At 50.2% G+C, this 26,937-nt stretch overlaps 1 protein-coding gene across 1 annotated transcript in view; it reads right to left on the bottom strand.

Annotated features, from left to right (window-relative positions):
• Positions 1-26,937, bottom strand: part of MYH7B (myosin, heavy chain 7B, cardiac muscle, beta) — a 40,834-nt gene extending 13,897 nt beyond the window's left edge. The window contains exons 1-15 of the mRNA XM_014550640.1: positions 26,861-26,937; positions 9,618-9,782; positions 8,257-8,363; positions 8,003-8,146; positions 7,194-7,350; positions 6,858-6,885; positions 5,656-5,752; positions 3,556-3,579; positions 3,310-3,402; positions 3,109-3,172; positions 1,778-1,876; positions 1,072-1,175; positions 789-927; positions 395-513; positions 157-306 (exon numbers count right to left, since the gene is read on the bottom strand). Coding sequence (XP_014406126.1) covers positions 157-306; positions 395-513; positions 789-927; positions 1,072-1,175; positions 1,778-1,876; positions 3,109-3,172; positions 3,310-3,402; positions 3,556-3,579; positions 5,656-5,752; positions 6,858-6,885; positions 7,194-7,350; positions 8,003-8,146; positions 8,257-8,363; positions 9,618-9,708 — 1,416 coding nt within the window. The 5' untranslated portion in view covers positions 9,709-9,782; positions 26,861-26,937. The remainder of the gene's footprint in view (positions 1-156; positions 307-394; positions 514-788; positions 928-1,071; positions 1,176-1,777; positions 1,877-3,108; positions 3,173-3,309; positions 3,403-3,555; positions 3,580-5,655; positions 5,753-6,857; positions 6,886-7,193; positions 7,351-8,002; positions 8,147-8,256; positions 8,364-9,617; positions 9,783-26,860) is intronic.

A 26,937-nucleotide genomic window follows, 5' to 3' on the forward strand; every position in this document is an offset into this window, starting at 1 on the left:
GAAAATAAAACTGCAGAAGGAGGTGCCGGGCTCAGCAGCCTCCCTGTGGATGGGGACAGGGAGGCCCAGAGAAGAACAGGAATATATACAAGTTCACCCTGCCCCCAGGCAGAAGCCCAGGCTCCTGCCCCCACCCACTCATGGGCCTGCCCTCACCTCGAAGATCTCAAAACCAGCGATGTCCAGGACCCCGATGAAGAACTGCCGGGGCAGCTTCGTGTCCAGTGTCTGGTTGATCCGAGACACCAGCCACCGGAACAGCCGGTCGTAGGTGGCCTTGGCCAGAGCCCCCACAGCAAACACCACCTGGAGTCGTGGGGATGCTGGGCTGAGACCTGGCCAGGAGGACCCTTCCCAGCTGTCCCGGGTCAGCCCTGGCCTGCGAGCAGCTCACCTGCTCCATGCTCTGGCCCTTGGTCACATACTCGTTCCCCACACGCACTCGGGGGTGCAGAAGGCCTTTGAGGAGGTCCCCACTGTTGACTCCCATCAGGTAGGCAGCCTTGTCAGCACCTGGCAGGGCACATGGGTGGGACGAGGAGGTGGAACCAACAATTAGAGCACCTGGGGGCTCAAATGGCTTCAGCCTGGTATCAGGGAGGGGAGGCCAGGAAGGGTCAAATTCAGGGTCAACAGATTGTGCAGCTCAGGAGGGTGAGGGTCTGGCGTTGAGAGTCAGGGGTTACATTCAGGGCCAGTTTAGACTGAGGTCAGAGACTGTGGACAAGGGTGAGGGCTAATGGTCATGGACAGGACTTTGGGATCAGGGCATGAGCCCGTCCCCTCACTCTCGGTGCCGTCGGCCTCGGCCTGCTCCTCCCGCTGCTTCTGCTTGAACTTCATGTTTCCGAAGTGCAGGAGGGCACCCACGATCTTATAGCAGGCGCACTTCTCGTCCACACTGAAGCCCAGGATGTCCATGGCATGCTGCGGTGGGGACGGCAGGGTCAGAGATGTCTGGGCCCCTCCAGGGTCCAGCCAAGCTCAGGGCACTGCAACTGCTCCCTGATCTCTACCCAGCATCACAGGGCCCCACACTGCAGGCAGCCACTCTGCTCCCACCCGACATACGTCAGTGGCCATGAGCTCCTCCCCATCATCGATGTTGTCCACGGTGATGACGCCCTGGCTGCAGAAGTGGTAGTCGTAGGGGTTCACAGACAGAAGCAGCATGTCTGGGACACAGGCGAAGAGGGTGGGTCCAGCTGTGTGCACCTGGCTATCCTCCTACCCCATCCCAGCGTGGTGGGTCCTGGGGGCCAGCCCCACAGGAGAGTCTAGGGCCCTCCCAGGACTTCCACACCCCCATGTCCATGGCTTCTCTTTCCTTATGGTTCTCTGAGGCATGAGCCCGTCCCTATGTCACATCCATCCCTCCACCACTGCTCACGGCCACCCCTCTGGTCCAGACCCTGCGCTGGGCACAGCAAGGACCAGGCTCTGCCCTCAAAGAGCTTGCAAGAGAGGGGGCTGGGCCTAGGCAGAGCCATTGGCCCTTCCTTGGTCTGAGTGGGGTCTCTCTAGCTGCAGGAACAAAGGAGGGACAACTTTACAAGAGCAGCGGCCAGTTCCCTGAATGAGAGAGGGCTCAGCAATAACCAGAAGTCCCAGGAAGGAAGTGGGAGGGAACAGAAGGGACTCAGAAGAAAGACAGGATGTCACAGACCCCAGAAGAGTGAGGGAACAGACATCCCAGGACCTGGACTTATGGGGGACAGGCAGCTCTCACTCCCACCCAGTCCTAGGTACTCCCACCCTATCCATCCCTGGTCCTTACCCTGCAGCTCTGGCTTCTTCCCCGAGAGGATCTGGTAGTAGACATGGTAGCCACGCTCTCCGGGCAGCTGGAAGATCACCCGTGACTTCTCCAGGAGATCTGGAAGAAAGGGAGGCACTGGCCTACCATCTTCTGCACCTCCCCAGGGCGGGTCACCCCAATAGGGTTGAAGGGGCAGGGTTGTGGGAGAGGGGCAGGGGTGTGTGTAGAGGCACTGTCTGTATACATCAGCATGTACTAAAATGTGTCTCTTGCCCCAGTATGCTTTTGGCTCAGTGGATAGAGCGTCAGCCTGTGGACTGAAGGGTTCGATTCCAGTCAAGGGCACATGCTCAGGTTGCAGGCTCTATCCCCAGTAGGAGGCATGCAGGAGGCAGCCGATCAATGATTCCCTCTCATCAATGATGTGTCTATCTCTCCCTCCCTCTCCCTTCTTCTCTGAAGTCAATAAAGTGTGTCTCTCCGTCTTGCCTGTCACAATGTGGGAATGTGTGTGCACCCCCATGTGTGACTGTGTGTGGGTATGTGAATGTGGTATCTGTGGGGGGTATTCATGTGTCCATTCTTTCATCTATGCTTTCATTCCTTCACCCACAACCACACTCCTTCCTCCAGAGCAGTGCTGGTGTGTCAGCGTGTGTGTGGGCAGAGCTCCATGTGTCTGCACGTGGTCAGCGGGGCATGAATTATGATGTCCCCTGCCCATCACCATGTGTCTGTGCTTATTCATCAGGATCTGGCCAGGAATCCCCAGGTAGGGAGTGTCAGTGTGGCGGCCCCTCTGTGCAGGTGGCCTGGGCACCTGGCGTCTGTGCGGCTGGGCTGGGTGAGGCAGACGGACGGGCAACAACCCGACAGGCATTAGGAGGGGCTCCCAGGAAGGATGAGGACCCGATGTGCGATGTGCGGAGAGGAGGCTGGGCCGGATGGGCACAGGCCCACCCTATTAGGGCCAGAGAAAAGACTGGAGTGGGGTAAGGGCCAATCATAAAGAGCTAACTACCAAATAAGGATTTGGGTCTCCATCTTAAGGTGATAGGATCCAGAAAAGATTTCTAAGCAGGAACACAATGTGGTCAGATTAGTCTCCGTGAAAAGGTCATTCTGGCTAGAAGATCCAGCACAGGAATGGAGGCTGGGAGACCACATGGAGGCTGGTGGAATGTTCCAGGTGAGAACTGAGAGGCCTGAGCTGGGCAGTGGCCTGGGGATGGAGAGGAGTGCCTGAAACAGGCAGGAGCCAAGGACTTGAGGGATGCTCCGTCTGAGCAGAAAGACTCAGGCCGTGGCCTCTGTCCCGCCCCCGCCCTCCCCGCCTCACCCAAACTCACAGCTGTCAATATCCGAAGATGCCAGCTTCCCCGAGGGACCAAAGTGAATGCGGATGAACTTGCCCTGTGGGCAGGGGTGCGGTCTCAGTCAGAGGGGCCAGCCATGTTGCCCTATCAGCTGAAGGCTCCCGCGTCGCCACCTGTGTCTCCCTGCTGCCGATCCCGCTCCACCCACCCACCCTTCCCGCTGTGGCCACTCACGAAGCGGGACGAGTTGTCATTCCGCAGGGTCTTGGCATTGCCAAAAGCCTCCATAGCAGGGTTAGCCTCAATGATTTGATCCTCGAGGGTACCCTGGTGGGTGAGGTATGCTCGCTGACTGGGACCCAGAGCAGCCGCCCTCCCAGGTAACAGCCCATCCCAGACACCTCTGATTGGAAGGGGAAGGGCAAGCTCCCAGGACCTCATAATTGTTGCCTGCCCCACTCACAATGGCCCCATACTTACCCCAGTCTTTGTGGCCAGAAATTGCTGGGGGGAGAAAGAAGACAATGTTAGAGGGTGTGAGGTCTCAGCAGGCCAGGGCAGCAGTAGTTAGCAGGACAGTGAAGGTTAGCCCCCACCCCCGCCTCACCCTCCCAGGACTGTTACAAGAGGACTGCTAGAAAGTAGGAGCAAGCATGGCAGGGGGCTGAGTCTGGGGGAGTCTACAATTAGCAGCCCTTCCTCTCCCCAGCTGTCTCTGGCCTCTTCCATATCCCATCATTTCCCACACTCCAGGAAGTGGCCCCTGCCCCAAGCGCTGGAGGCTCCTGACTAAAATCCTCTTCCGAGCAACAGCTCAAATGCCCCCTCCTCTAGGAAGGCTTCCCTGATGCTCTATGGCTGGAAGAGATCTCTTTCGCCTGGACCTTCGTACCCTCACCTCCGTGAGCCCTTCTCCGCACCTCTCCTTTGCATTGTGATCAGGCACATCTTCATGGCGCAATTAATTTGTACACCTACTATTATTTAAAATGGCCCTGCCAGGTGCCCACGATTACCCTACTTTGCAAATGAGGAAACTAAGGCTCAGAGCAGGGAAGTAACCTACTCAAAGCCACACAGTAAGTGGGAGCGAGAAGGCACTGAGCCCAGGCATCTGCCTCCCACAACACCCACAGCCACCCACATGTCTCACCTAGAGAGACTTATGGAATTGAGAGGATCCCCACCACTGTCCTCTCCTAGCCTCATCCTTGTCTTCCCTCCCCTGGGTCCTAGCAGCCTGGAAGAGGCTGCTCCAAAGCGCTGGCTGAGGTTATGTGGAGTGGAGCTCAGGAACATGCTCTTGCCATTTCCCTTCTGCCTCCGTCCCCCCAACAATATCTCTGGGGGGACTGAAAGGGAGAGAAAGGAAGAATGGATTCTAAAGTGGCAGATACCATGCCACCAGCGGACTTTGGTTATTCACTCACCTCCAGGGAGCCCAAGACTGAAACAATCCCCCCAGAGATATTGCTGGGGGGACAGAGGCAGGAGGGAAATGGCAGGAGCCCATCCCCTGAGGTCCTTTCTGACCAGAGGCCTCCCTGGCCCTACCCTGCTCGCTCTGGCCTCTTCCTACCCACCATTCCTATTAGTGGACCAAGCCCCAACTTTCTGCAGCATCCTCACATGGGGTTTGGAAAATGGGGTCGGGAGAGGAAGGAGGAAAGAGTACCAAAACGTCAACAGCAAAAACAAAACGACAAAAACAACCACCACCACAACAAAAAACCAAAACTGAAATAAAAATAAAAAAATCAAGAAATTCAAATGGGGAAAAGAAAAAGGCAAAAAGAAAAAAGAAAAAAAAAACCTTAAAGTGCAGAAAAGAAAAAGAAAATTAGAAAAAAAAAATGCCCCAGAATAAAGCAAGGCTCAACAGGACCAGGAGGGAGGACTGACTGTGAGGGAGGCGGCCTTGGGCTCCGGAAAGAAAAGGCAGCCCCTTGTGGGGGCAGATGGGCAAGGAGCACCCAGAGGCCTGAGTCATTGGCCTGGGGGCTAGGAATGGATGTTGTACTTCAAACGCAAAAACAAAACACTGTCCCCCATTGTTTCAGAAACTTTCAAAAACCATACAGAAATCAGGGGGTGCAAAATCATCCCCTACCCCTGCTGCTGGGAATGCTACCAAGTGCCTTTGGCTCTGGCTAAACTCCTCATAAGCCAGCTTGTTTGATTGACAGCAGGTAACTCTCTTTGGTGCATGAAAACCAAGAAAATAATCACTTCTTAGCAAAAAACGGCCTATTTGGTAAACTCTCTCAAAATACGAAGGTCCCAAAGGGAGGGAAAACTACATAAAAAGTTTAGAAAGGGCGATGTGGTCCCACCCCTCTGTGTTACAGATGGAAACACTGAGGCAGGCCTGGGACTGGGTGGCACAGCATCGCGGAGGTGGCCATAGCTTCTTTGGTCAAGCCTTGCTCAGGCCAGAGTCCACCACCAAGGTGGAAGGCTCAGGCGGGGCTGGAGACTCTGGGGAATCAACATAAAAAGAAAAAAAAAACAAGGGGGGGGGAACAAAGAGAAAAACAGTGAGAAGCAGTGGTGAGCAGCGCCCAAGTGGGCGAGTCTTACGGCCTTCTTGCCCGGCCCGTCTCCCAGGGCAGCGACGATGGCAAAGTACTGAATGACCCGCTTGGTGTTAACCGTCTTACCGGCCCCCGACTCTCCGCTTGGATGACACAAACATAAGTCACCAATGCCCACTTGGCCACTCTAATTCCTCCCATCCCTCAGTGTCCCCCTCCACAAGCAGGGCCCTCTGCCCTCCCCAACCCAGCTCCCAAGTTAGGACCCCAACTCAAAAAACAAAAACCAGAAGAGATCGGCCCTCAGAGGCATTGAGTTGTTTACAAAGCAGGCCAGTGTAGATCATACACCCACCCCCGACCCCGAGAGATGAGAACACACAATGCCACCCTTTACTACGTGCAAATCTAGTGCCAGGCACTGGGCCAAGTGCTTTCTTTACCTGTATTGGCTCATTTAAGCCTTAGAAACAAAGGATCATAAATAAGACCCAGAGATAAGAAGGAGAAATGGAAAAGGCAGGCACCATCATCACCCCCATTTTATGCATAGGGAAATGGGGCTCGGAGAAGTTATATGACTGTCCCTGCTGTGTGCCAAGTATCTACATTAAAATGCTGACTCCTTGTAGCTCTGCATCGTAGGTGGGTAGGATTGTCCTGTTTTTACTGATGAGACTCAGAGGCCTAAGGACATCAGCAGGAAGAAGTGAACACAGAACATGAACCCAGTTCTATCTGGTTTCAAAGGCCTTGCTCTAAAACCAGGCTGCACCTGCACGTACACACACACTCGTACACAAACAATGTCCACATTGGCTTGGCTGGACATGAACTTGGCCTGTAAGAATTCTATCACTTTCCCATGGAGACAAGCAAAGGACCAGAAATAAGACCCAGATTTAAGGAGAAGGAAAGAAGGAGGAAAGGGAGAGGAATGCCCCTTCCCCTTAAGCCACAATCAGAACTCCCAGAAGATCAAGGTGGGGGAGATTCCAGCCCTGGAAAGAGGGGCTATCAGGCTGGTGGTCACTCTGGTACTTGGGTCTCCCTTTCCTGCTTACTGTCCATAACATGTCTACCCAGAACGGGGGCAGAGAACATGCTCTCATTTAGCTTCAGGCGGTAAATTTAGCTTAGTCTTGCCCTAAGCACTTTAGAACCAACCCTGGGATATGATTTTAGTTCCACTCCCTTCCTGCCAGATGGCCAGCATTTCCCACCCCGTCCCCAGAGCCGCACACTTACGTGATCAGCATGGACTGGTTTTCTCGGTCTGGAGGAATGGGAAGGAGATACAGACGTTAGCCACGATGGGGGACCAGCCACAGGTGGGGCACACTGGGTATCCATGGCACTGGGGCAGCCCTTCCACCAACCAGAGCCAGAAATGGGGAGGACCAGAGAGGACCCTACAGCCCGCAGGCCAGTTCCCACTCGGAGAGACAATGGCTATGCTAGAGCATCTGACAGCATCAAGGAGGGCAATGCAAGCGGAGGGAAGGGGTCCTTTGAAGAAGCTTCCCTGTAGCTGGGGTAGGGGTCTTGGGTTGGGACAGGAAGAGGAGTCCAGGCAGCCCTTACTTCGCAGCATATCATTGTAGGCGTTATCTGCCACCGCATATATGTGGGGTGGGGCCTCCGAGCGGCGCTTTCCCTTGTAAGCGGCCACCACGGAGGGCGTGTAGACCGGGAGCCATTTGTAGGGGTTGATGGTGACACAGAAGAGGCCCGAGTAAGTCTGAGGAGAAAGCGTAGAGATAGGTTGTTGGGGGCCAAGTTCCCATTCCCAGGCCCCAATCCTCACAAACCATAACCTTTGCAATATTCCCCAAGGAGCCACTTAACTATGCCACGCGATACCCTCTGTGGCTGCCCTCAACCAGCCTTCACTCCTGCCCACAGCCCATGTCCCCTTCTCCATGGCCCATTGTGGAGCCTCCACCCTCGCCCGCCCCCAAGCTGAAGCTCCGCCCCTAACACTCCCAGAGCTGAGACTCCAGCCCAGCCGTGGGCAAACTACGGCCCGTTTGAAATGAATAAAACTAAAAAAAAAAAAGACCGTACCCTTTTATGTAATGATGTTTACTTTGAATTTATATTAGTTCACACAAACATTCCATCCATGCTTTTGTTCCGGCCCTCCGGTCCAGTTTAAGAACCCATTGTGACCCTCGAGTCAAAAAGTTTGCCCACCCCTGCTCCAGCCCCATCTCCAGCCCTGTCTCAGCCCGTAGCCCCACCTCTACAGCCCCATGACATCACCCTGCTCCACCTCTAGCCCCGCCCCACTGCACACAGCCCCGCCCCTTCTCCAAGTCCTGTCCTCTAGCCCCGCCCCAACCATGCACATCCCCGCCACACCCGTGGTCCCTCCCCAACTCCTGGCTCACGTAGATCATCCAGCGAGCATAGCGCTGGCGTAGGTTGTGCAGCACTGAGGCTTCGTTGAGGTGCGTCATCATGGCCATGTCCTCCAGCAAGTCAAAGCGGGGCGGGTTCATGGGCTGCAGCTCTGCTTCCCGCACCATCAGCATCTGCCAGGGAGGCCATACAGTGGAGTACAGACAGCTGGCCAATAGCTGCACACTGGGGGGAGGAGGGGGGAAGGTGGAGGAGCTAACACCGGGGAAAGGGGCAGCAAAACCTTCTGGTCTTTGGTCTCCACGTTGACTCTGCCCCCAGTAGCCTCTGACTTGACCTCAGCCTCCACGTAGGCGTCCTGTTCATCAGGCACCCAGACCCGCTTCTTCCCTAGGTTGAGGGAGAACACTGGGGCTATGAGCTCGGCCGAGGCACACTCAGAGGCTGGGGGTCCATAGCTGTGCCCCTCCCAGGGTCCCCTCGGTCAGGACGCAGGAATACCCAGAGTAGATCCTTCCAGACTCGGGCTCCTGTCCAGGCAGAGCTGGGAGGGTCTCTAAAGATCTTCTGAGGGGATTCCCTGATGGGTAAGTCCTTCACTGCCCTGATTACACACTTGGGCTCAGATTCCTGCTTCTGCCACATGTGCCTGTGACCTGAGGAAAATCCCTCATCCTCGCTGGGCCTGTTCCCTCAATAGCAAAATAGTGTGGGCACCTCCTGGGGTCCCATGTGGAGCAGCCCTCCATGTCAGGCACATAATTCTAAAGGGGATTCCACCTCCTCCATTTCACTGAAGACTCAAGCACAGGTCTCCTAACTCTGTGTCTTGTGTATCTTCCTGCCTGGCCAGCTGGTCCCAGAGCTTGAGGGAGCCCATATGTCATGTTGGTTAAAGGCAGGGACTCAGGCTGCAGACCACCGGGTTCCGTTCCCTGTCCTGCCACTTACTAGCCAAGTGCTTCAATCAGGACCAGGTACATAACTTGTAGGCCCCAGTGTTAAAGTGCAGACCCCTTGTTAAAAAAAAAGAATATTAAAAATTTCAAGATAGTGACAGAGAGTTAAGTCAAACATGAGGCCTTTCTGAGGGTAGTGCCCTTTGCAAATGCAGGGATGGCACACCATGAAGCTGGCCCTGGCCCTGGTCCCCACCTCCCCAGGTTGTTGAGCTCATGCATGGAAGGTCATCTGCTCTGGGCCTGGCACACAATGGGCACTGCCTATTGTTATTATTGTCCTATGAACAAACCAGGTCATAAATAGTAGTCTTTATTCCTGTCCCTAATAAACAGAGGCTTTGGCTCTATGGAAAGCACTAAAAATAACTCCAGCACAGGTTTTTTGGACACGTGGAAGCAGCCTGCACCCTTACCAATCACTCTTACCTCAGAGGCCTCAGGTTCTAGCCACAGACTGCAGCTCTGATACTGTCCCATTTTACAGAGGAGCAAACCGAGGCTTGCTCACAAACACTGATACCCACAGAACTTAGTCTCAGGACCCCAGACTCCAAGAGAAAGATCCAGGGCTAACGCTGTCAGGCCAGAGCGCACGCTCCTTCAGCCCTGAGCTCAGTGCCACCCTCCTGGTCTAAGCCCATAGAGGCTTCCCTGTGGCTGTGGCCCCTCTGCCTTCACTTACCATCCCACGCGACAGTGTGCACCTTCATCATCTCCTGGTAGCCCTGGCGGAGGTAGCGGGCGGACTCCCCGAGTTCACTCACATCCATCATGGTGGTGGTACTGAGAGGTGGAGGATGAGGAACTAGAAATCTTGGAGGTTTAAGGTGGTCCAAGGCAGCAGACACTGGAAGATGGCAGTGAGAGAGGAACTGAGGGACCAGGGGCCCCAAATGGGGCATGACCCAACAATCCACAGGACCTAGGTGATTTCCTGGGGCTCCTCACCTCAGCCTCCCTGGTGAGCCCCCAACACCCCCCCGCCACACACACACACACACACACACACACACACACACACACACACATCAGAGCATCCTCTTCCACAGATATGAGGAGACTCATCCCAACCCATCGGTACCCTCACCCACTGGCCCACCTGTACCTCCTTCAGCTCCAACCCCAGCCCTGATCACCCACCTCAGTACCACGGTGAGGGCTGGGAGCTGGGCTCCCCCTTTTATTGCCGCCGTCAAGGTCAGTGCGGAGGAGAGCTATGTCAGCAATCTCCACGTGTCACAGCCCCCCCAGCCTGGCCACAGGACACAAAAGTCAAATTCCCTTTTATCTCCACCAGCACAGCCCCTGGGCTATTTTTACCTCCCATTGTCAGGGGAGCACAAAGGCTGAAGAGAGACACTCCACTGAGAGAGAGGGAGACTGGGATGCAGAGACTGACACAGGCAGTGAGAGATCTGGGGAAACTGAGGGGCTTGGGGGAGAAACTGAGTCACAGGGAGTGTGATATACCCAGAAAAAGACCCACAACTCCAGAACGGAGAGCAAGGAGACTCAGACTCTGGGACTATTTAGTCCAACTTTCTTTACACACCCCTGGGAACTGAGGCCCAGAGAAAGGAAAACACTGGCCAAATTTCACAGCTACGCAGTGTCAGAAGCCAGGTCAAAAAGAGGAGCAGAGAGAGTGAGCCATCCCTCTCCCAGCACCTGGATGCTGTCTCTTTACCCACCTCTACCCCCCTCTCCGGAGTCCCCTGGGGAAATTACACATAAAGAAAACCAGACCTGGGACCACAGACATAAAGGAATGCTTTGGCTAAAGAGAAAGGAAGTCGAGGACATTTAGACCAATTAGGAGCCCCTTCATACTCTGACATTCAAGATTCATAGGAAGCCCACTTCCCACTCTTAGCCCCTCCCGCACCCTACTTTCAACAAGGGTTGGGGGTGCTGGCACTCAGCCTGACAGGGGCCTTGGAATGTGTCAGGGCACTTCCAGGCTCTCCTGTCCATCATCCCATTCAGGCCCTGGTGACACCACAGAATTTTAGTCAGAGAATCAAAGGATCCAGGAACCTTAGACACTGGACACCCAGACATTGGACACACACTGGACAGAGGCCCAGAGCCAGGATTACAGGCAGACGTCAGGCTGAGCTCACACAGAGAAATCCTCTGTACCAACAGGCTACCAGTTCCAAATACACAGATGTATCTGTATTCCACAAAATGCATAGAAATAACTTCAAAGATACATTTTCAACCATACATACTTCAAAACAGGCAAAACTACTGTGTGATAAAAATGGAAGAGCGGTCCTTCGAGGGAGGGTAATGACTGCAGGGGGCACAGGAGCAGCCGCTGGAATGCAGGAAACGCTGTGTGTACTGTGCTGAGAGGCGGTTACACGGGTGTGTTCATTCTGTAAAACTATCTGAGCTGCATGCTTAAGATGAACTTTACTGCATGTATGGTACATGAAAACCGTGCTGCAAATACATACCATATTTAGCAATATCTATCAAAATTTCAAATGCCCAGACCCTTTTAGGAATTCATCCTACAGATATTTCCCCATGTTATGAAATGACTCCTTCGGTTGGACATGTAGATTGTTCTCGGTCATCCTGCCATAATAATCAGGGCTGTGATGAATATTCTGTACAGTCTGATGAATTTTCACACACACCCTGTTCAAGAAACCAAAATTACCAGCATCCCACTCACATGCTCTTCAATCATCCCCCCCTCACCTACTATCCCTACTTGTAATGTCACAGATTAGTTTTCCTCATTTAGATGAATGGAATCCTACATTATGTATTCCTTTCTTCTTTCCACGTTATATTTGTGAGAACATCATTTGGTTTCAATTCTTGCCATAGAACTTAGATGGTTTCTTGCCTGCCTCCTCACACTAACGGGCAAGAGCTTGGTCTAGATCAGTGGTTCTCAACCTTCCTAATGCCGCGACCCTTTAATACAGTTCCTCATGTTGTGGTGACCCCCAACCATAAAATTATTTTCGTTGCTACTTCATAAGTGTAATTTTGCTGCTGTTATGAATTGTAATGTAAATATCTGATATGCAGGATGTATTTTCATTGTTACAAATTGAACATAATTAAAGCATAGTGATTAATCACAAAAACAATATGTAATTATATATGTGTTTTCCGATGGTCTTAGGCGACCCCTGTGAAAGGGTTGTTCGACCCCCAAAGGGGTCGCGACCCACGGGTTGAGAACCGCTGGTCTAGATGCCCAGCACGATGCAGAGCATCTGCACATAACAGAAAGTCAGTAAGAAAATTCAAAATGTTGAATAAGAAAATTTACCAAAATTGATAGATCATTTATATTTTAGGGTCTTAATCCCCTTATGGGTCAGAGGCTAAGGATCTGGACCTGAGCAATTTACAGAAGACCCAGAGGGTGGGGAAAACTGTGCTCACTGTTCAAACATGCTCAGAAAGCAGGGCTTCTTGCCTAGGGCCCAAGCAATACAATTAGCCTGGAGAATCAGAACTTCTAAGAAGCCCAGCTGATATCAAGAATAATGTTGGTCTGAATTCTAGAAGTACCTGCTCAGTGTATAAACTTGGGGCTGAGAAACCAACCAAAAGAAATGGGTCTAGACCAGCCCTGTAAATTCACTCTAACTACCCATGGCATACCTTCTGCTGAGATGAGCTCACAGACAAATATGACAAAGCAATGAGGAAATCCAAGATGCACCTGAGTGAGACAACAAATGCTACAATCTCAAGGACTTAAGGTACCAACTTCATTTATTTATTTTCTAATAATATTTCTTTTTAAAATATATATTTTTATTAATTTCAGAGAGGAAGGGAGAGGGAGAGAGAGAGAGAGAAACATCAATGATGAGAGGCATGTACCCTGACCGAGAATCAAACCATGACCTCCTGGTTCATAGTTGACACTCAACCACTGAGCCACGCCGGCCAGGCTTACGGTACAGACTTTAAATACCTAAAGAGCTGTTCTGGAGCAGAGGGAGCCTACGTGATTGGTGTAAACTCAAGAGCAGAGCAATGGGGCAGTTACAAGGAAGCAGAGTTTGGACATACACACAAAAACGGCTTTTTCACACTTGGAGCCATTTAGCGATTGAAGACGGGGCCTAGGAAGAAAGTGAACCTGCCAACAGCAAGGAAGAGTCAAGCAGAGGCTGCACAGGGCTTGAGGCTTTGGACTGAACAACCTCTGAGATCTGCTCCAACTTTAGGACTTGAGGATTCTAAGCATTTAGCAACTCTGGAAGCTTTGTTTCTTGATAACTACCCTCTCATCCCAATAAACTCATCCACCGAGTAGCCACGGTAGAGAGCCCAAAGTCTTTCTTCCTGCCTTCTCTTCCCAACATTATTAGGACAGAGCCAACACATATGTGCACCTAGGTTTAGAATTCTGGGGTGTTGGAATCCCGGGTCTTTAGAATCCTGGGGTATTGTAATCTGGGATCATTAGAACACTGCAGTGCTAGAATCCTGGTACAAAAGATTTGAAACAAATAAGACAAAATGTGTATAATGGTTTGTTGATTATTCTCTGTACTTTTCTGAATCTTTACATTGCTCCCTCCATTTTTTTTTAAAGACTCCCAGAGCATCTGGAATCAGAACATCGGGGCTGGAAGGGAAATTGTCTGATCCAGGCCCTCAGCTTAGCTGAGGACATCGAGGCCCTGGTGGGGGGAGAGGGAGGCCAAGGCCAGACTCCGGAATCGACTCCCAAGGTGCGCTCTCTACCCCAGCACATGGAAACCAGGAAAGGAGAAAGCAACTTTGGTCAGGACCAGCATGAGGGCAGCTGGGTCACCTGCAGCCTGGCCTATCATGTGTCCACCCTCCTGGGCTGGAAAGATCCTCCCCAGAACCACAATCGCTAGGCACTAAGGTACTGACAGTGCTGGGAAGGGCTGCCAGAGAGGGCTGGGCCTCAGGGGCTCTGGACAGGCCTGTCACTGCCCTTAAAGACTGAAATGTTATCAGCCACCTACACCCCCCACGGCAGAGCCAGGGAAACTTGGGCCCAGCTAAGAACAGAGTTGTAGGGAAGGGGTAGGATCCAGGGTAGAGACTAAAGTGGCCAAAGACAGAGACTGGAAGTCGTAGGATGTAGAAATGTGGGTCTGGGGGGGGGGGGGGGTGGAGCCAAGCTAGACACCAGGACCTAGGTGTTCCCAACTCCTCTCCACCAAAGGCCTCAGAATAGCAAGTAGTGGCCAAGAGTCCTGAGCCCACAGCTTAGTATCAGTCAGACCTACAGACAGCTGCTGAGCCGGGGCTATTTTGGGGGAGATTTCCATGAGCAATGAGCAATGGGGCAAAGCCCAAAGGGGGCATCGAGCCTCTGGCCTCTCCTCTTCTAGCCCGAGATGCCAAGCGGGTAGGCAAAGAAGGAGTGATTTAGGAACTAACTCCAGCCCAAAACATATCTGCCACAAATGCACCCCAGTGCCTGGAGGTCCTTCTTTGGAAAAGGCATTGAAGAACTCTGTTAAAATGCTACAACTAGGAGAGACAGATGAATTCAATGCACTTTGCATTTGACAGACAGCATCTAATCTGTGTCTAGAAAAGGAAAGGGACTCAAGAAAGATGTTAGAATGAAAGAGTTTAAAGAATAAAAGCAAATTTGACACCAAGACTGGCAAGGAGAGGGACATGACAACAAGGTCCCTTCCCTCATAAAGGCGCAGTAAATAAACAAGCAAATACAGTTTTTAAGGCCATGAAAGATTGTGGCGCATGCTATGAAAGAACTTAAACAGAGTAATGCTGTGGAGAGTAATGTGGCTGGACTCTATTCTAGCTGGACAGGGTGAGCCTCTTTGAAGAGGTGACTTTCAAGGTGGGACCTGAAGAATGAGAAGGAGACAGCAGGCTAAGAGCCAAAGGAAGACTATTCCAAGCAGCAGGAACAGTAAATGAAAAGCCTTGAAGCAGAAAATAGCTCGGTGGTGTGTTTGAGGCCGTCACAATGCTAGTGCCGCTGGCGTGGGAGTGAGGGGAGGGTTTTAAAAGGTGAGAGTAGACAGGTAGGCAGGGGCTGGCTCTCAGAGTCTTGTAGGTCTTGGAAGGGGCTCTGGGCTTTATTGCATGTGTGACAGGATGTTGTTAGGGCAGGACAGGAAGTGGTCTGAAGTGTAATAATGATCACTCTGGCTGCCATACAGAGAACGACTGGAAGGGGCAAGAGATAAGGAGGCTGTGCCCATCCAGGTGAGAGAGGAGGGACCTGGCCAGGCAGAAGCACTGACGGTAGAAGAGAGAAGACAGAGAGCATGAACCCAAACTCCGAGGCTGGGCCAGGTTGAGGCTGGGCCACAGGGGCCATAAAGGGAGGTAAGGCTGGACGGAGCAGTTGGGACTAGACTGTGAAGGGCTTCAAAAGCCAGATTAGGATTTGGTGCTTTATCCTGCAGGAGTTGGGGAGCCATCAAAGGCATTTTTATGTTTTTCATCAAAGAGTTCTAAGCAAGGGCATCTGACCATGTGGTCAGATTTATGTGCTCACAAGATCCCTGCGGCAGCTGGTGTGGAGGATGGACTGAAGGGGCGAGACCGGTGGCAGGAAGACTGACTTAGGAGGCGGCTGCCATAACGGTCCACCTGTGAGGTGGGGAGGCCCAAAGAGGGGCCCTCTACCCTTGCACCCTGGGGGTGGTGGGCCCCTGCTTGTCCAAGGCTTGTCCCCCTCCTGGGGCCCTGGGCAGCTGCAGAGGTACCGAGTGGGCCCCAGCTCTGATACTTCAAGCAGAAATAGGATGAGGGCAGCCAAAAGGCAAGAGGACTGTTTATCCGGAGGAGCGATGCCTCAACATGGATTTATGGCTGAAAGGTTACTAGGGGGAGGGGGTGGGGAACCAGCTGTCCCCCATCCTCACGAAGGGCAAATAAAGGAGGGGACTGTGGCCTCAGCGGCAGCAAGAGGGAGGGAGGTTAGACACAGGAGGGGAAATATCCTGGCAAGCATCAGAGGATGAAAGGGCCTTTCAGCGATCATGCAAACCAACTCTCTCATTGAATAGTTGGGGAAACTGAGGCACAGAGGAAGAGTCAGGTCCTTGCCTAAGGTCACAGTGAACTAAAGCTATGACTAGACCCAGCAGCACCTCTCCCTTTCAAAGACTCAGGGGCCTCCCAGAACACTCCCAAGAATACCTCCCGACGGCCCAGAGAAACTGGAATCTGACTGCCACAGAGAGAAATGGGCACGGGCAGCCCTCCTGGAGACGGAGGAGTGGGCAGAAGACCGTTGCTGGACTGAACTGTTCTGGGTCTCTGATTTGCTGAATCTGAGTTCAACCTTAGTCTTAGGCCCTCACTGTCTCCATAGCTGTGTGTCTGTCCCCCACACCAACCAATCTCAGCATTTTGGGTATTTGGTGGGAGTATCCTTTATCTCTGAAGGGTGTTGGTCTTTCTCTGTCACCCAATCTCTCTCTGCCCTGTAAGACTATTTCTTTGTCTTGGCCTCTGACTCAGTCTCTCAAGAGCTGAGCTGGGCCAACCTCCCACCCCCAGTGGGCCCTCACTGGTAGAGCGCCCCCCTGTAGACAATGCTCAGGCCCAGTGCCCGAGCTGGAACAGGTGACAGCAGCTGTGGATCTATCTATAGCTCCATTGCCCTTCAATTGTTCCTAACTTCAAACAATGGTTGGGTCCTGGATTAGAAACACCCCCCACTAGGCCTGCTGAAATGGATCCCAGGGGGCAGGGGATGAGGCTCATGAGGCCCACGTCATGATCTCTTGTGTCTACCTCTGTCTGGACCTCCATGTTCCCACCTATAGCGGTGGGATCAAAGGCCGTCAACTCAGGGGCTGCATGAGTAAAGGACCAGGGGATAAGGGAACAGGGTGTGTGCAAACAGCAGACCTGCATGTGCACATGTGAGTATGGGATGTGTGGGCTTCCCTCCTCCAGCCTTGGCTGACAGGTAGTCGTGGGCACTGGGATGCTAATTCCATGAGGGCGGAGACCTAGTCCTTCTTATTCTCTGCTGAACCCCAGCCTGAGCCTGGCCAGGGCAAGTATTCAATATACATTTCTTACTTTGACCCTTAGGAAGAGTAAGGGGGTGCTTTGTAGCAATAGGACTCACCCATGAGCAGCAGTATAGAGTAGTGACAAAGAACAGCTTATCTAAAGTCAGACTGCCTGTGACTGAATCCAGGCTCTGTCAATTACCAGCTGTGAAATTGTGGAAAATTACCCTCTTTAACAATGGATACTCATAAAGAGCACCTACCACATAGGATTCTGATGACATTATGAGTCAAAACATCTGAAGTGCTTAGAATAGTGCCTGGTACATAATGGACACTCAATAAGTTACTGTTGCTATTTCCAAGATATTAAGTAAAAAAGGTGAGATATATAAAATTATATATGTGTGGGATATGTAAAAAAATCAAAGAAAGAAAAGTTGTTTATTTATGTGCTTACCTATGAAGGGACCATCTTTGGAAGATAGTAACAAAAAGTTGGTGAGGCCCTAGCTGGTTTGGCTCAGTGGACAGAGCGTTGGCCTACAGACTGAAGGGTCCTGGGTTCTATTCCGGTCAAGGGCACATGCCCAGGCTGCAGGCTCAAACCCCAGTAGGGGGCATGCAGAAGGCAGCCGATCAATGATTCTCTCTCATCATTGATGTTTCTATCTCTTTCCCTTTCTCTCCCTCTCTGAAATCAATAAACATATTTTTAAAAAAAAGTTGGTGAGAGTGATTGCCTCTGCAGAAGGGAATAGGTGGCTGGGGGTTAGGAACAGGAGTGAGACTGATTTTTTCCTTTGCATACCCTTTTATACCTTTGAATTTTGAATCATGTATGTATTACCTATTTTTTAAGTGTTTGCTAAATGCCTAAGGGTCACTTCCAACATGATGCTTGACAAAGCAAGGCCATACTTTGTGTCAGTGGGGCGAGCCTGGTGAGCTGGTCCTCAGGTTGTGGGCTCATTGCCCTCAGCCCTGGGTCTGAGTCCCCAGGAAACCTTTCTTCCAGCCCAATAGCTGACAAGATGTGTCCATGAAAACCATCCCAGGGCGAATGGTAAGCCACATGGAGGCTTCCTAGTCTCCAGGCCAACCAGCAGGAGTGGAGAGGGCGGTAGAAATAGGCTCCTGCTCTCTTCCCTGGCCCCAGCCCCCAACTCTTCAGTCCAAGCTATTCTTAGAGTCCAGATAATGCCAGCAGTTGCTACTGCTCATATCAGCTTCCAGAACCACCCATCCCTAGAGGCCCAGTGCTCCCCCACCCTCTGGTGTGCTAGCCTCCCTGCCAGGTATGGGCATCCTGCTGGCTAGCTCTTCCTCTGTACTGCATGGGATACACACATTCTGGCCACAGCAGGTAGGTCAGGGGACTGGGTGGTCAACCCCTCCAAGACTTCCCTTGCCAGGCAGCTGACTGGAATAGGAAGGGCTGAAGGATATCCTAGAGCAACGGTTCTCAACCTGTGGGTCGCGACCCCTTTGGGGGTCGAACGATCCTTTCACAGGGGTCGCCTAAGACCATCGGAAAACACATATATAATTACATATTGTTTTTGTGATTAATCACTATGCTTTAATTATGTTCAATTTGTAACAATGAAATTGGGGGTCACAACATGAGGAACTGTATTAAAGGGTCACGGCATTAGGAAGGTTGAGAACCACTGTCCTAGAGTATGAGGTGTCCCCCTAGGGGCCACCATCCAGATATTCTGACCCAACCCCAGGCTCTAAACTATGCTCAGAATATGAATGAAAGGGGTGGGGGCCATGGGCATGGGCAAGCCAGGAGAGCTGGGGTGAGGGTCGAGTAGTAGGGAGAGGGCCTGGGAGGGCCAGTGTATGGAGGAGGGAGGAAGCCAACAATAGGAGGTCTGGGGAAGAGATGGCAGAAGAGGGTCTGATAGCACTGGCTCCAGAGTCAGACTGTCTAGCTTTGTCCCTTGCTTGCTCTGTATTTCTCTTGAAGCTTCAATTTCCATCATAAAATGGGCATAACCTTGTTTCATGTGGAGTCAATGTATACATACGCTCGTGTGTGTGTGTGTGTGTGTGTGTGTGTGTTAAGTTCCACAATTTTATCACCTGTATAGGTTTGTGGACCCACCACCACAGTCAAGATACTGAATAGTTCCAACAACATGCCATCCTTTACACCTGGCAACTTCTAATCTGTCCACTTCTAAACTTGTCAATCCAAAAATGTTATATAAATGAAATCATACAGAAGGTAATCTTCTGAGATTGGCTTTTCTTACTCAGCATAACTACCTGGAGATTGAGCCAAGTGTTTTGCTTATATCTATAGCTTGTTCCTTTTGTTGTAGGTAGTACTCCACATAATGGCTGTACCATAGTTTGTTTAACCCTTTACCTATTGAAGGACACAATTGAGGTGTGTCTTGGGGGTGCCCACACCTTCCCAATTCTTATTTTGTCTAGGGACAAATGCCAAGAACTCTTCCCACCCACTCTACCCTCTTTCTCAGACCTGGTATTAGGATTCTGTCACTCCCAAGTAGGCACAAGTAAGACGAGAGTCTCTGGAGTTGCTGGATCTTATTTAAACTTGTAAACGATAGATCCATCTGTTGATCCTGCCCTAGAGGCCCTGCCAACTCCCAGCCTCATCTCAGGCAGCTCCACCCTTTCATTCATTCCACTCCAGATACACCAGCCTTCTGAGAGTTTATAAACTGCACCAAACTCTTTTCTGCCTCAGGGACTTTGCCTCCGCTGTTCCCTCCACCCAATACTCCTTCCCCAAACTAGGGCATGCTGCCTCCTTCTTGTCCTTCAAGTCTCAGCCCAAATGTCACTTCCTCAAAGAGGCCTCTCTTGACTACACTAGCTAAATTAGGTCCCTTCTATAAATGTTCTCTCTTCCCCATTGGTATCACATATCCCAAGTTTTAAATTTATTGCCTTTATTGGTAGGTCTGCTTATTTATCATCTGTATTCCGCTCCCCTCAAGACTAGGTCTTTCTTGACACCCAGGAACAGACAGATCCCACTCTGCATTCCCAGCAGCTAGAGAACTTGGCACAGAAGAGTTACCCATGGGTGCCTGCTGAATGGGGATGTCCACCTGGGGTTGGGACACCTGCCTCTCAAAAACCATCTTTCCCAGGACCCTCACTCTGCTCCCAGCTGCCCAGTGGGTATTGTGACACATGTTGTCCACCCACCCAAGCCTGGAAAATCCTCTCCTTTCTTTGCATCCCTGGGTTTAGCTGAGCCAGGCTAACAATACAGTACAGTGCTTCAGAGTTCTGGAGTCAGACTGCTTGAGTGCAATCCCTCAGTTACTCTGTTCCCCATCTGTAAAGCATGATTAATAACAGCACCTACTCCAGGGACTTAAATGAGATAATATGTAGAAAAAGAAAAATCACAATGCCTCGCACGTAAGTGTTCAATACATGATCATTACTGTTCTTTTTCTTATTAGCATTTTCACCCCAAACTCAGTAGAATAAACAAGGGAAATACCATCAATACAGAGTCCATGATAAGCCCCCACCACCACCACAAAGGGTCATTCCTAAGAAGGTGGGACCCTATTTTCATCCCTATACAATTCCCTTCTGGCTTTTCTCTCTCCAGCCCCTCCCTTCTTGGTGAAAGTATGGGGATATGGAAGGCAGGAGGACTATAGCTTCTCCCCGGGGAAAGGTTCCCATCACTAGTTTCCAGGTGACAACTTCCTTCTCCCATATATAGAGTTTTCAGTCTCGCCCAACACTTCCCAGCTCCAAGATATCCCTACACACAGCCAACACAGTATAGGCCCAGAACTCTGCCATCCTCTAGCCACAGGCAGAGTAAAGGGTCATCTCCCCATCAAAGAGCTGCATCCATTCTGTTTTTATGCACCCATCCATCCATGCATATATTTACTGAAAAATAAACTTTGCTATTAATCTGGAAAATCCCAGTGGGATATCATTTCACACCCACTAGACTGGCAAAAACAAACAAGCCTGACAATACTGAATCTTGGTGAGGATGCAGAACAGGGAAATTCTAACACACTGTTGGCAGGAGTGCAAATCTGCAAAACCACTAAGGAGAGACATTTTGTGTCTTCTAGTAAATCTGAATATGCTCATGACCTTCAACACACTGCATGAGGAGGCACATGGATTGTTTATCATTGGCAATAGCAAAGTACTAAAGACAACCCAAAGGACCTTCACAGGGGGAAAGATAAATGCAATGAAACCTATGGCACAATGAAAACAAATGAACTAGTTACTCTTATCAACATGGATGACTTTCCAACATAAGACTGAATGAGAAAAGCAAGCTGTACAAGAATACATACATTACCATTTAAAGTCCAAAAAACAGAAAAAATAGTATCATATATTGTTTAAAAACACATACCTAGTAAAAGGGTTAAAAATGCATAGGACCTATCTCATACCATACAGAAATATTAACTAAAAATGAATAAAAAACTAAATGTAAAAGTGAAAACTATAAAACTCTTAGAAAACACAGGTGTAAATCTTCATGATTTTGGATTCAGCAATGGTTTCTTAGATATGACACTCAAAACACAAGCAATCAAAGGAAAAAATAGATGAACTGGACTTCATCAAAACATCTGTGCTGCCCTAGCTGGTTTGGCTCCATGGATAGAGCATCGACCTGAGGACTGAAGGGTCCCGGGTTCGATTCCGGTTAAGGGCACATGCCTGGTTGCAGCTCAATCCCCAGTAGGGGATGTGCAAAAGGCAGCCAATGATTCTCTCTCATTATTGATGTTTCTATCTCTCTCTCCTCCCTTCCTCTCTGAAATCAATAAAAATATATATTTTTTAAATCTGTGCTTCACAGGACACTATCAAGAAACCAGAAGATGACCCACAGAATGGGAGAAACTATTTGTAAATCCTATATCTGATAAGAGTCTGGTATCCAGAATATACAAAAAATTCTTATAACTCAACAATAAAAAGACAAATAGCCCAATTTTTAAATGGGCAAAAGACTTGAATAAACATTTCTCCAAAGGTGATATACAAATGGCCAATAAGCACATGAAAAGATACGCAGCACCATTAGTCATTAGGAAAATGCACACTGAAATACGATGAGGATACCATCACTAGGACTGTCATAATCAGACAATAACAAGTGTTAGTGAGAATGTAAAATTGGAACTCTCATAAATTGCTGGTGGGAATATAAAGTAGTATTGCCACTTTGGAATACAGTCTTGCAGTTCCTCAAAAAGTTAAATAGTTACCATATGACCCAGCAAGTCCACTGCTAGGTATATAACCAAGAGAATTCAAAACATATATCCACACAAAAACTTGTACATTAATGTTCACAGCAGCATTACTTATAAGAGCCCAAAGGGGAAACAACTCCGTTGTCCATCAGCTTCTAGATGGAGAACAAAATGGAATACTATTCAGGCATAAAAAGGAATGAAATACTTTAAAGTGCTACAAGATGGATGAACCCTGAAAACACTATGGTAAGTGGCAGAAACCAGACACAAAAGGCCACAAATAGGATTCCATTTATACTAAATGTCCAGAATAGGCAAATTCTTAGATACAGAAAGCAGGTGAGTAGTGATTGCCAGGGGCTGGAGAGACAGGGAGGAATGGGGGAGTGATTATTTAATGGGTATGCGATTTCTTTTGGGGTGATGAAAATGTTCTGGAATTAGATAGTGGTGATGGTTGCACAATCTTGTGAATGTAGTAAAAACCACTGATTTGTAAATGTTGAATTTAAAATGTTAAATTTTATGGTATATGAATATCTCAATAAAAAATTGCACAGGAGCCGGGCGCGGTGGCGCGCGCCTGTAGTCCCAGCTACTCGGGAGGCTGAGGCTGGAGGATCGCTTGAGCCCAGGAGTTCTGGGCTGTAGTGCGCTATGCCGATCGGGTGTCCGCACTAAGTTCGGCATCAATATGGTGACCTCCCGGGAGCGGGGGCCACCAGGTTGCCTAAGGAGGGGTGAACCGGCCCAGGTCGGAGACGGAGCAGGTCAAAAAATTGCACAGGAATAGTAAACACCAAATTCAGGAGAGTCTTTACCTGGGGGGTGGGGGGCGGTACACTTCAGAGGACCTTCAGCTTAATTAGCAATGTTTTCTTTCACAATGTTTTACGGTGGGTATAAGGGTATTTGTTACACTAATCTTCATACCTTTCTCAATGTTTTCATAATAAATAGTATTTAAAAGTAGTGCCCTGTCCAGGTGGCTCAGTTGGTTGGAGCATCATCCCGTACACCAAAAGGTTGCAGGTTTGATTCCCTAGTCAGGGTGTGTATGGGTGGTAACCAATCAATGTTTCTCTCTCCCCCTGCCTCTCTCTCTAAAATCAATACAAACATATCCTCAGGTGAAGATTTAAAAAAAAATTTTTTTTAAGTATTTACTGAGTGCTGACCTAGACCAGGCACTGGGCTACCTGCGGTATGATGGTGATAAAGGCAGATCCCATCCTGCCCATAAGTGGGTAAGTGAACAAACAAGAGAGGCTGTAAGTCCTCTATCCTTTCTGTGCTCGTTTCCTCACGGATGAAATGAGAGCTGGAGAAGAAGCCTCTTAGTAGAAAGTCTCTGAGGACCGTGGGGGGCTGAGGAATATGTCTCCCTGTGACCAGCCACAGCTTTAAGAGTTCATGCACGATGGGAGCACAGGCCCTGGAATCAGTCCAGGTGCCATCAATCATTGCAAGCCGGCCTAAGGCAAAGCCCAACTGAGCCTCTGTTTCTTCTCAGTAACACAGGGACAATAACGTCTCCCTCCCAGGATTACCCCAGGGGTGTAAATGAGATAACACATATAAAGTATCTGGGACAGGCCTGGCACACAGTAAATCCTCAACACATGGCAAGGCCTCACTTTGATTCCACAGGCATTCCGGAGCAGCCCTGCAGGCCTGCCATAAGGGCTGGAAGACAGAGGAATTCCACTCTGAATGGCCAAGCAGTGGACCCCCGGCCAAATGGGGAAACAGCCTCATAAACAACATACCAGGCGGTGTGATGTAATTGCTAAAAAGAGACAGCAGCCATGTGCACATTGCAGACCACGTACAATGCAGACCCTGGGATGGCAGAGATGCCCCACTCAAGAGGTCCAGGCTTGAAAAGAAGCAAAGTCTTGAGACCAGAGAGACCTCAGGCAAGTTCTCTAATTCTGGGTTCCTTGACTTGGAATCCCTGAGTGGGCCTAGGAGGTCTGTGAATACCTCTTCATAGTGTGCAAAAAGTTTGTCTAATGGAGATTCTTAAAAATGTCTGTGGCCACAAAGCTAACAAACCACTGAGGTGACCTAACTTGGCACACCTTCTTATCCACCCTATGGAGATACAGTATAGTAAGTCCTCACTTAATGTCGTTGATAGGTTGTGCTACTTTAAGCAGAACGATGGATAACAAAACCAATTTTATCATAGGCTAATTGGTATAAACAGGAGTTAAGTTCCTACAATCCTAACGAACAAAATGAAGTTATTGGAGGACCTGCTGTGCCTACCTGGAAAGGCTGTGATATTACGTGAGGTAGTTTATGAGAAGCACCTGGAGCATCCTCGGCTTTCACGTAATGTTGGTTTCCTTCCCTCTCTCCCTCCCCAGCTTATTTCCATCATTCAGGACGTATTGAGCATCTACTACATGGCAGGCACCATTACAGGTGCTGGGTGTAAAGTGGTGGACAAGACAGGTATTGTCCCTCATTTCATGGAGCTCACATTTTAAAGCAGGGAAATACCAGATACATAAAATTAGTAATTTCAGACACTCATAGGTGCTATTAAGAAAATACATAGGATAATGTGATCCAGACAGATGGGGTGAGGATGACGTCTGAAGAGGAAACATCTGAATAACAAGTAGGAGCCAGTCATAGCAAGATTTGGGAGCAAACCACCTGGGCAGAGGGAGCAGGAAGGGCAAAATCTCACGGGGTAGACCCTTGGCCAAGAGCCCCTCACTCCCAGTTCCACCACTAACTGGGTGCCGGTGAATAAGTCACATAGCTTCTGAGGCTCAGCTGCCACATCTATGAAATGGGAATAAAAACACCTTACCTGCCACAATGTGAGGGGACTCAACCAAAAGGCTTTTAAGGTCTGGAATCCTCCCCAAATCTCACCAATAGACACCTGATATATCATTTGACACCCATCTTGGAGCAGGGGAACCTGCATAGAAAATCCTGGGTCATGCTTTTTGTTTTTATGCTGAACTAGAAATAACTTTCTTTGTTCCTAGTTAACACAGCAGGCTTTTCCTGCCACCCGGGGCTTATTATAGTAACTGCTGCTTCATACTCTTCCTCCGGTATGAAAGGAGACCAAGGAAAGACACCATGGAAACACTGTTGTAATAACCAGACTACTACCCCTTCCCGCCCCCCTAACAAGGTTGGAGGGCTCGGTCTGTCCTGCAGACAGAGAATGTAAATGCTTTATTTAAGAAGTTGGGAGCATCCTGGCCCCTTGGTTAGACCACTGATTTATAACCAGTCATAATATTCTCTCCTAAATATCTCTTTAATCTATCCCCTTCTCTCCATCTCTCAGCCACTGCTTCCTCATCTCACAGCTTCGTGGGAGCTCTCTCTCTCTGGCATTAGTCTCAGACTTCCAAACCACTTGCCACACTGTAACCAACGCCAAACACACATAAAAGACCATGTTTCTCCCCTGCTTAAAAGTCTCAAGACAGCTCCCCACTGCTCATTGGACAAATGCCAAACTCCTTTACCTGGCACCCAAGGCTCCCTCCCCAAAGCTGAGCTCCTCCCAGGCCTGTTCCAGCTCCCAGGCCCTTCTCAGCATCCACACCAAACTCCCCAGTCTCCAAAACAGGCTGAGCCGCACTTAGAATGATGTGCCTTTGCTGCTGCTCATGCAGCTTGGCACACTGTCCCCGTTCCTGCCTCTCACTGCCATCCCTACTTTCTTAACTGCCTTCCCACTCTACCCACCGAGACCCCTACAGCCTTCCCTGACTCCCCAGAAGAGCAGTTTGCAAGGCTCCCTCCCCAATCAGAGGTGAGAGTAGAGGCTGTGTCTTATTCATGGTTAATTCTCCGGAGCCTGGACTGAAATTCAGTTTTAACTAAAATTCCTATCAGGTGCTTCGGGTTGAGAAGAATCCTATCACAACCCAGAAAGAAGGGAAGCCATCAAGAAGTGAGGTGGGGGTAGGTACAAAGAATCTGCATTAAAAAAACAAAAAACAAACAAAAAAAACCTGCCCCAGACCCTGACAGAAGTGAGATTGGACATTTTGAGAAACACTGGGTCACCATCACCGGTTCCTAAGTTTAAAATCGCTGGAAAAGTGAAAATGCCTTTCTTTGCAGGCAAAGTGGTTCTCAACCTTCCTAATGCCGCGACCCTTTAATACAGTTCCTCATGTTGTGGTGACCCCCAATTTCATTGTTACAAATTGAACATAATTAAAGCATAGTGATTAATCACAAAAACAGTATGTAATTATATATGTGTTTTCCGATGGTCTTAGGCGACCCCTGTGAAAGGGTCGTTCGACCCCCAAAGGGGTCGCGACCCACAGGTTGAGAACCGCTTAGTAAGCTTTCCAGGCAGCTGTCCCGGCACCAGAGGAATCGGGTGGGCTTTTCTGGGACCTGACGGAGTGGGAGACAAGCCCGGGTCCAACACCGGCTCAGCCCCTAACGTGTAGGGGACCCCGCGCGGGTCTCTGCCCCTCGCTGGGCCTCCATTACCTCCCCAGCCTCGCCAGCTGTGAGCCCCGAGGCAGTGGCTGCCCCATTCCGGGGAGGTGTCCCCCTTTCACCTTGGACATCACCAGCTCGGACGCCCTACGAGCTACGCAAACCCGCAGCGCCCCGCCGACCCAGCCCGACTCCTCCTTTCCTCCCCAAAGTCTTGTCCGCCTGGGAAGCCCACGCACCCCTATACCAAGGCTGCCCTCACACGGGCGGCCCCTTCCGGCCGCCATCCGTCTCCACACGCACGGCCTCCTGCCCC

The sequence above is a fragment of the Myotis brandtii genome, unplaced genomic scaffold, assembly GCF_000412655.1.
Source record: "Myotis brandtii unplaced genomic scaffold, ASM41265v1 scaffold61, whole genome shotgun sequence".
NCBI classification, from domain to species: domain Eukaryota; kingdom Metazoa; phylum Chordata; class Mammalia; order Chiroptera; family Vespertilionidae; genus Myotis; species Myotis brandtii.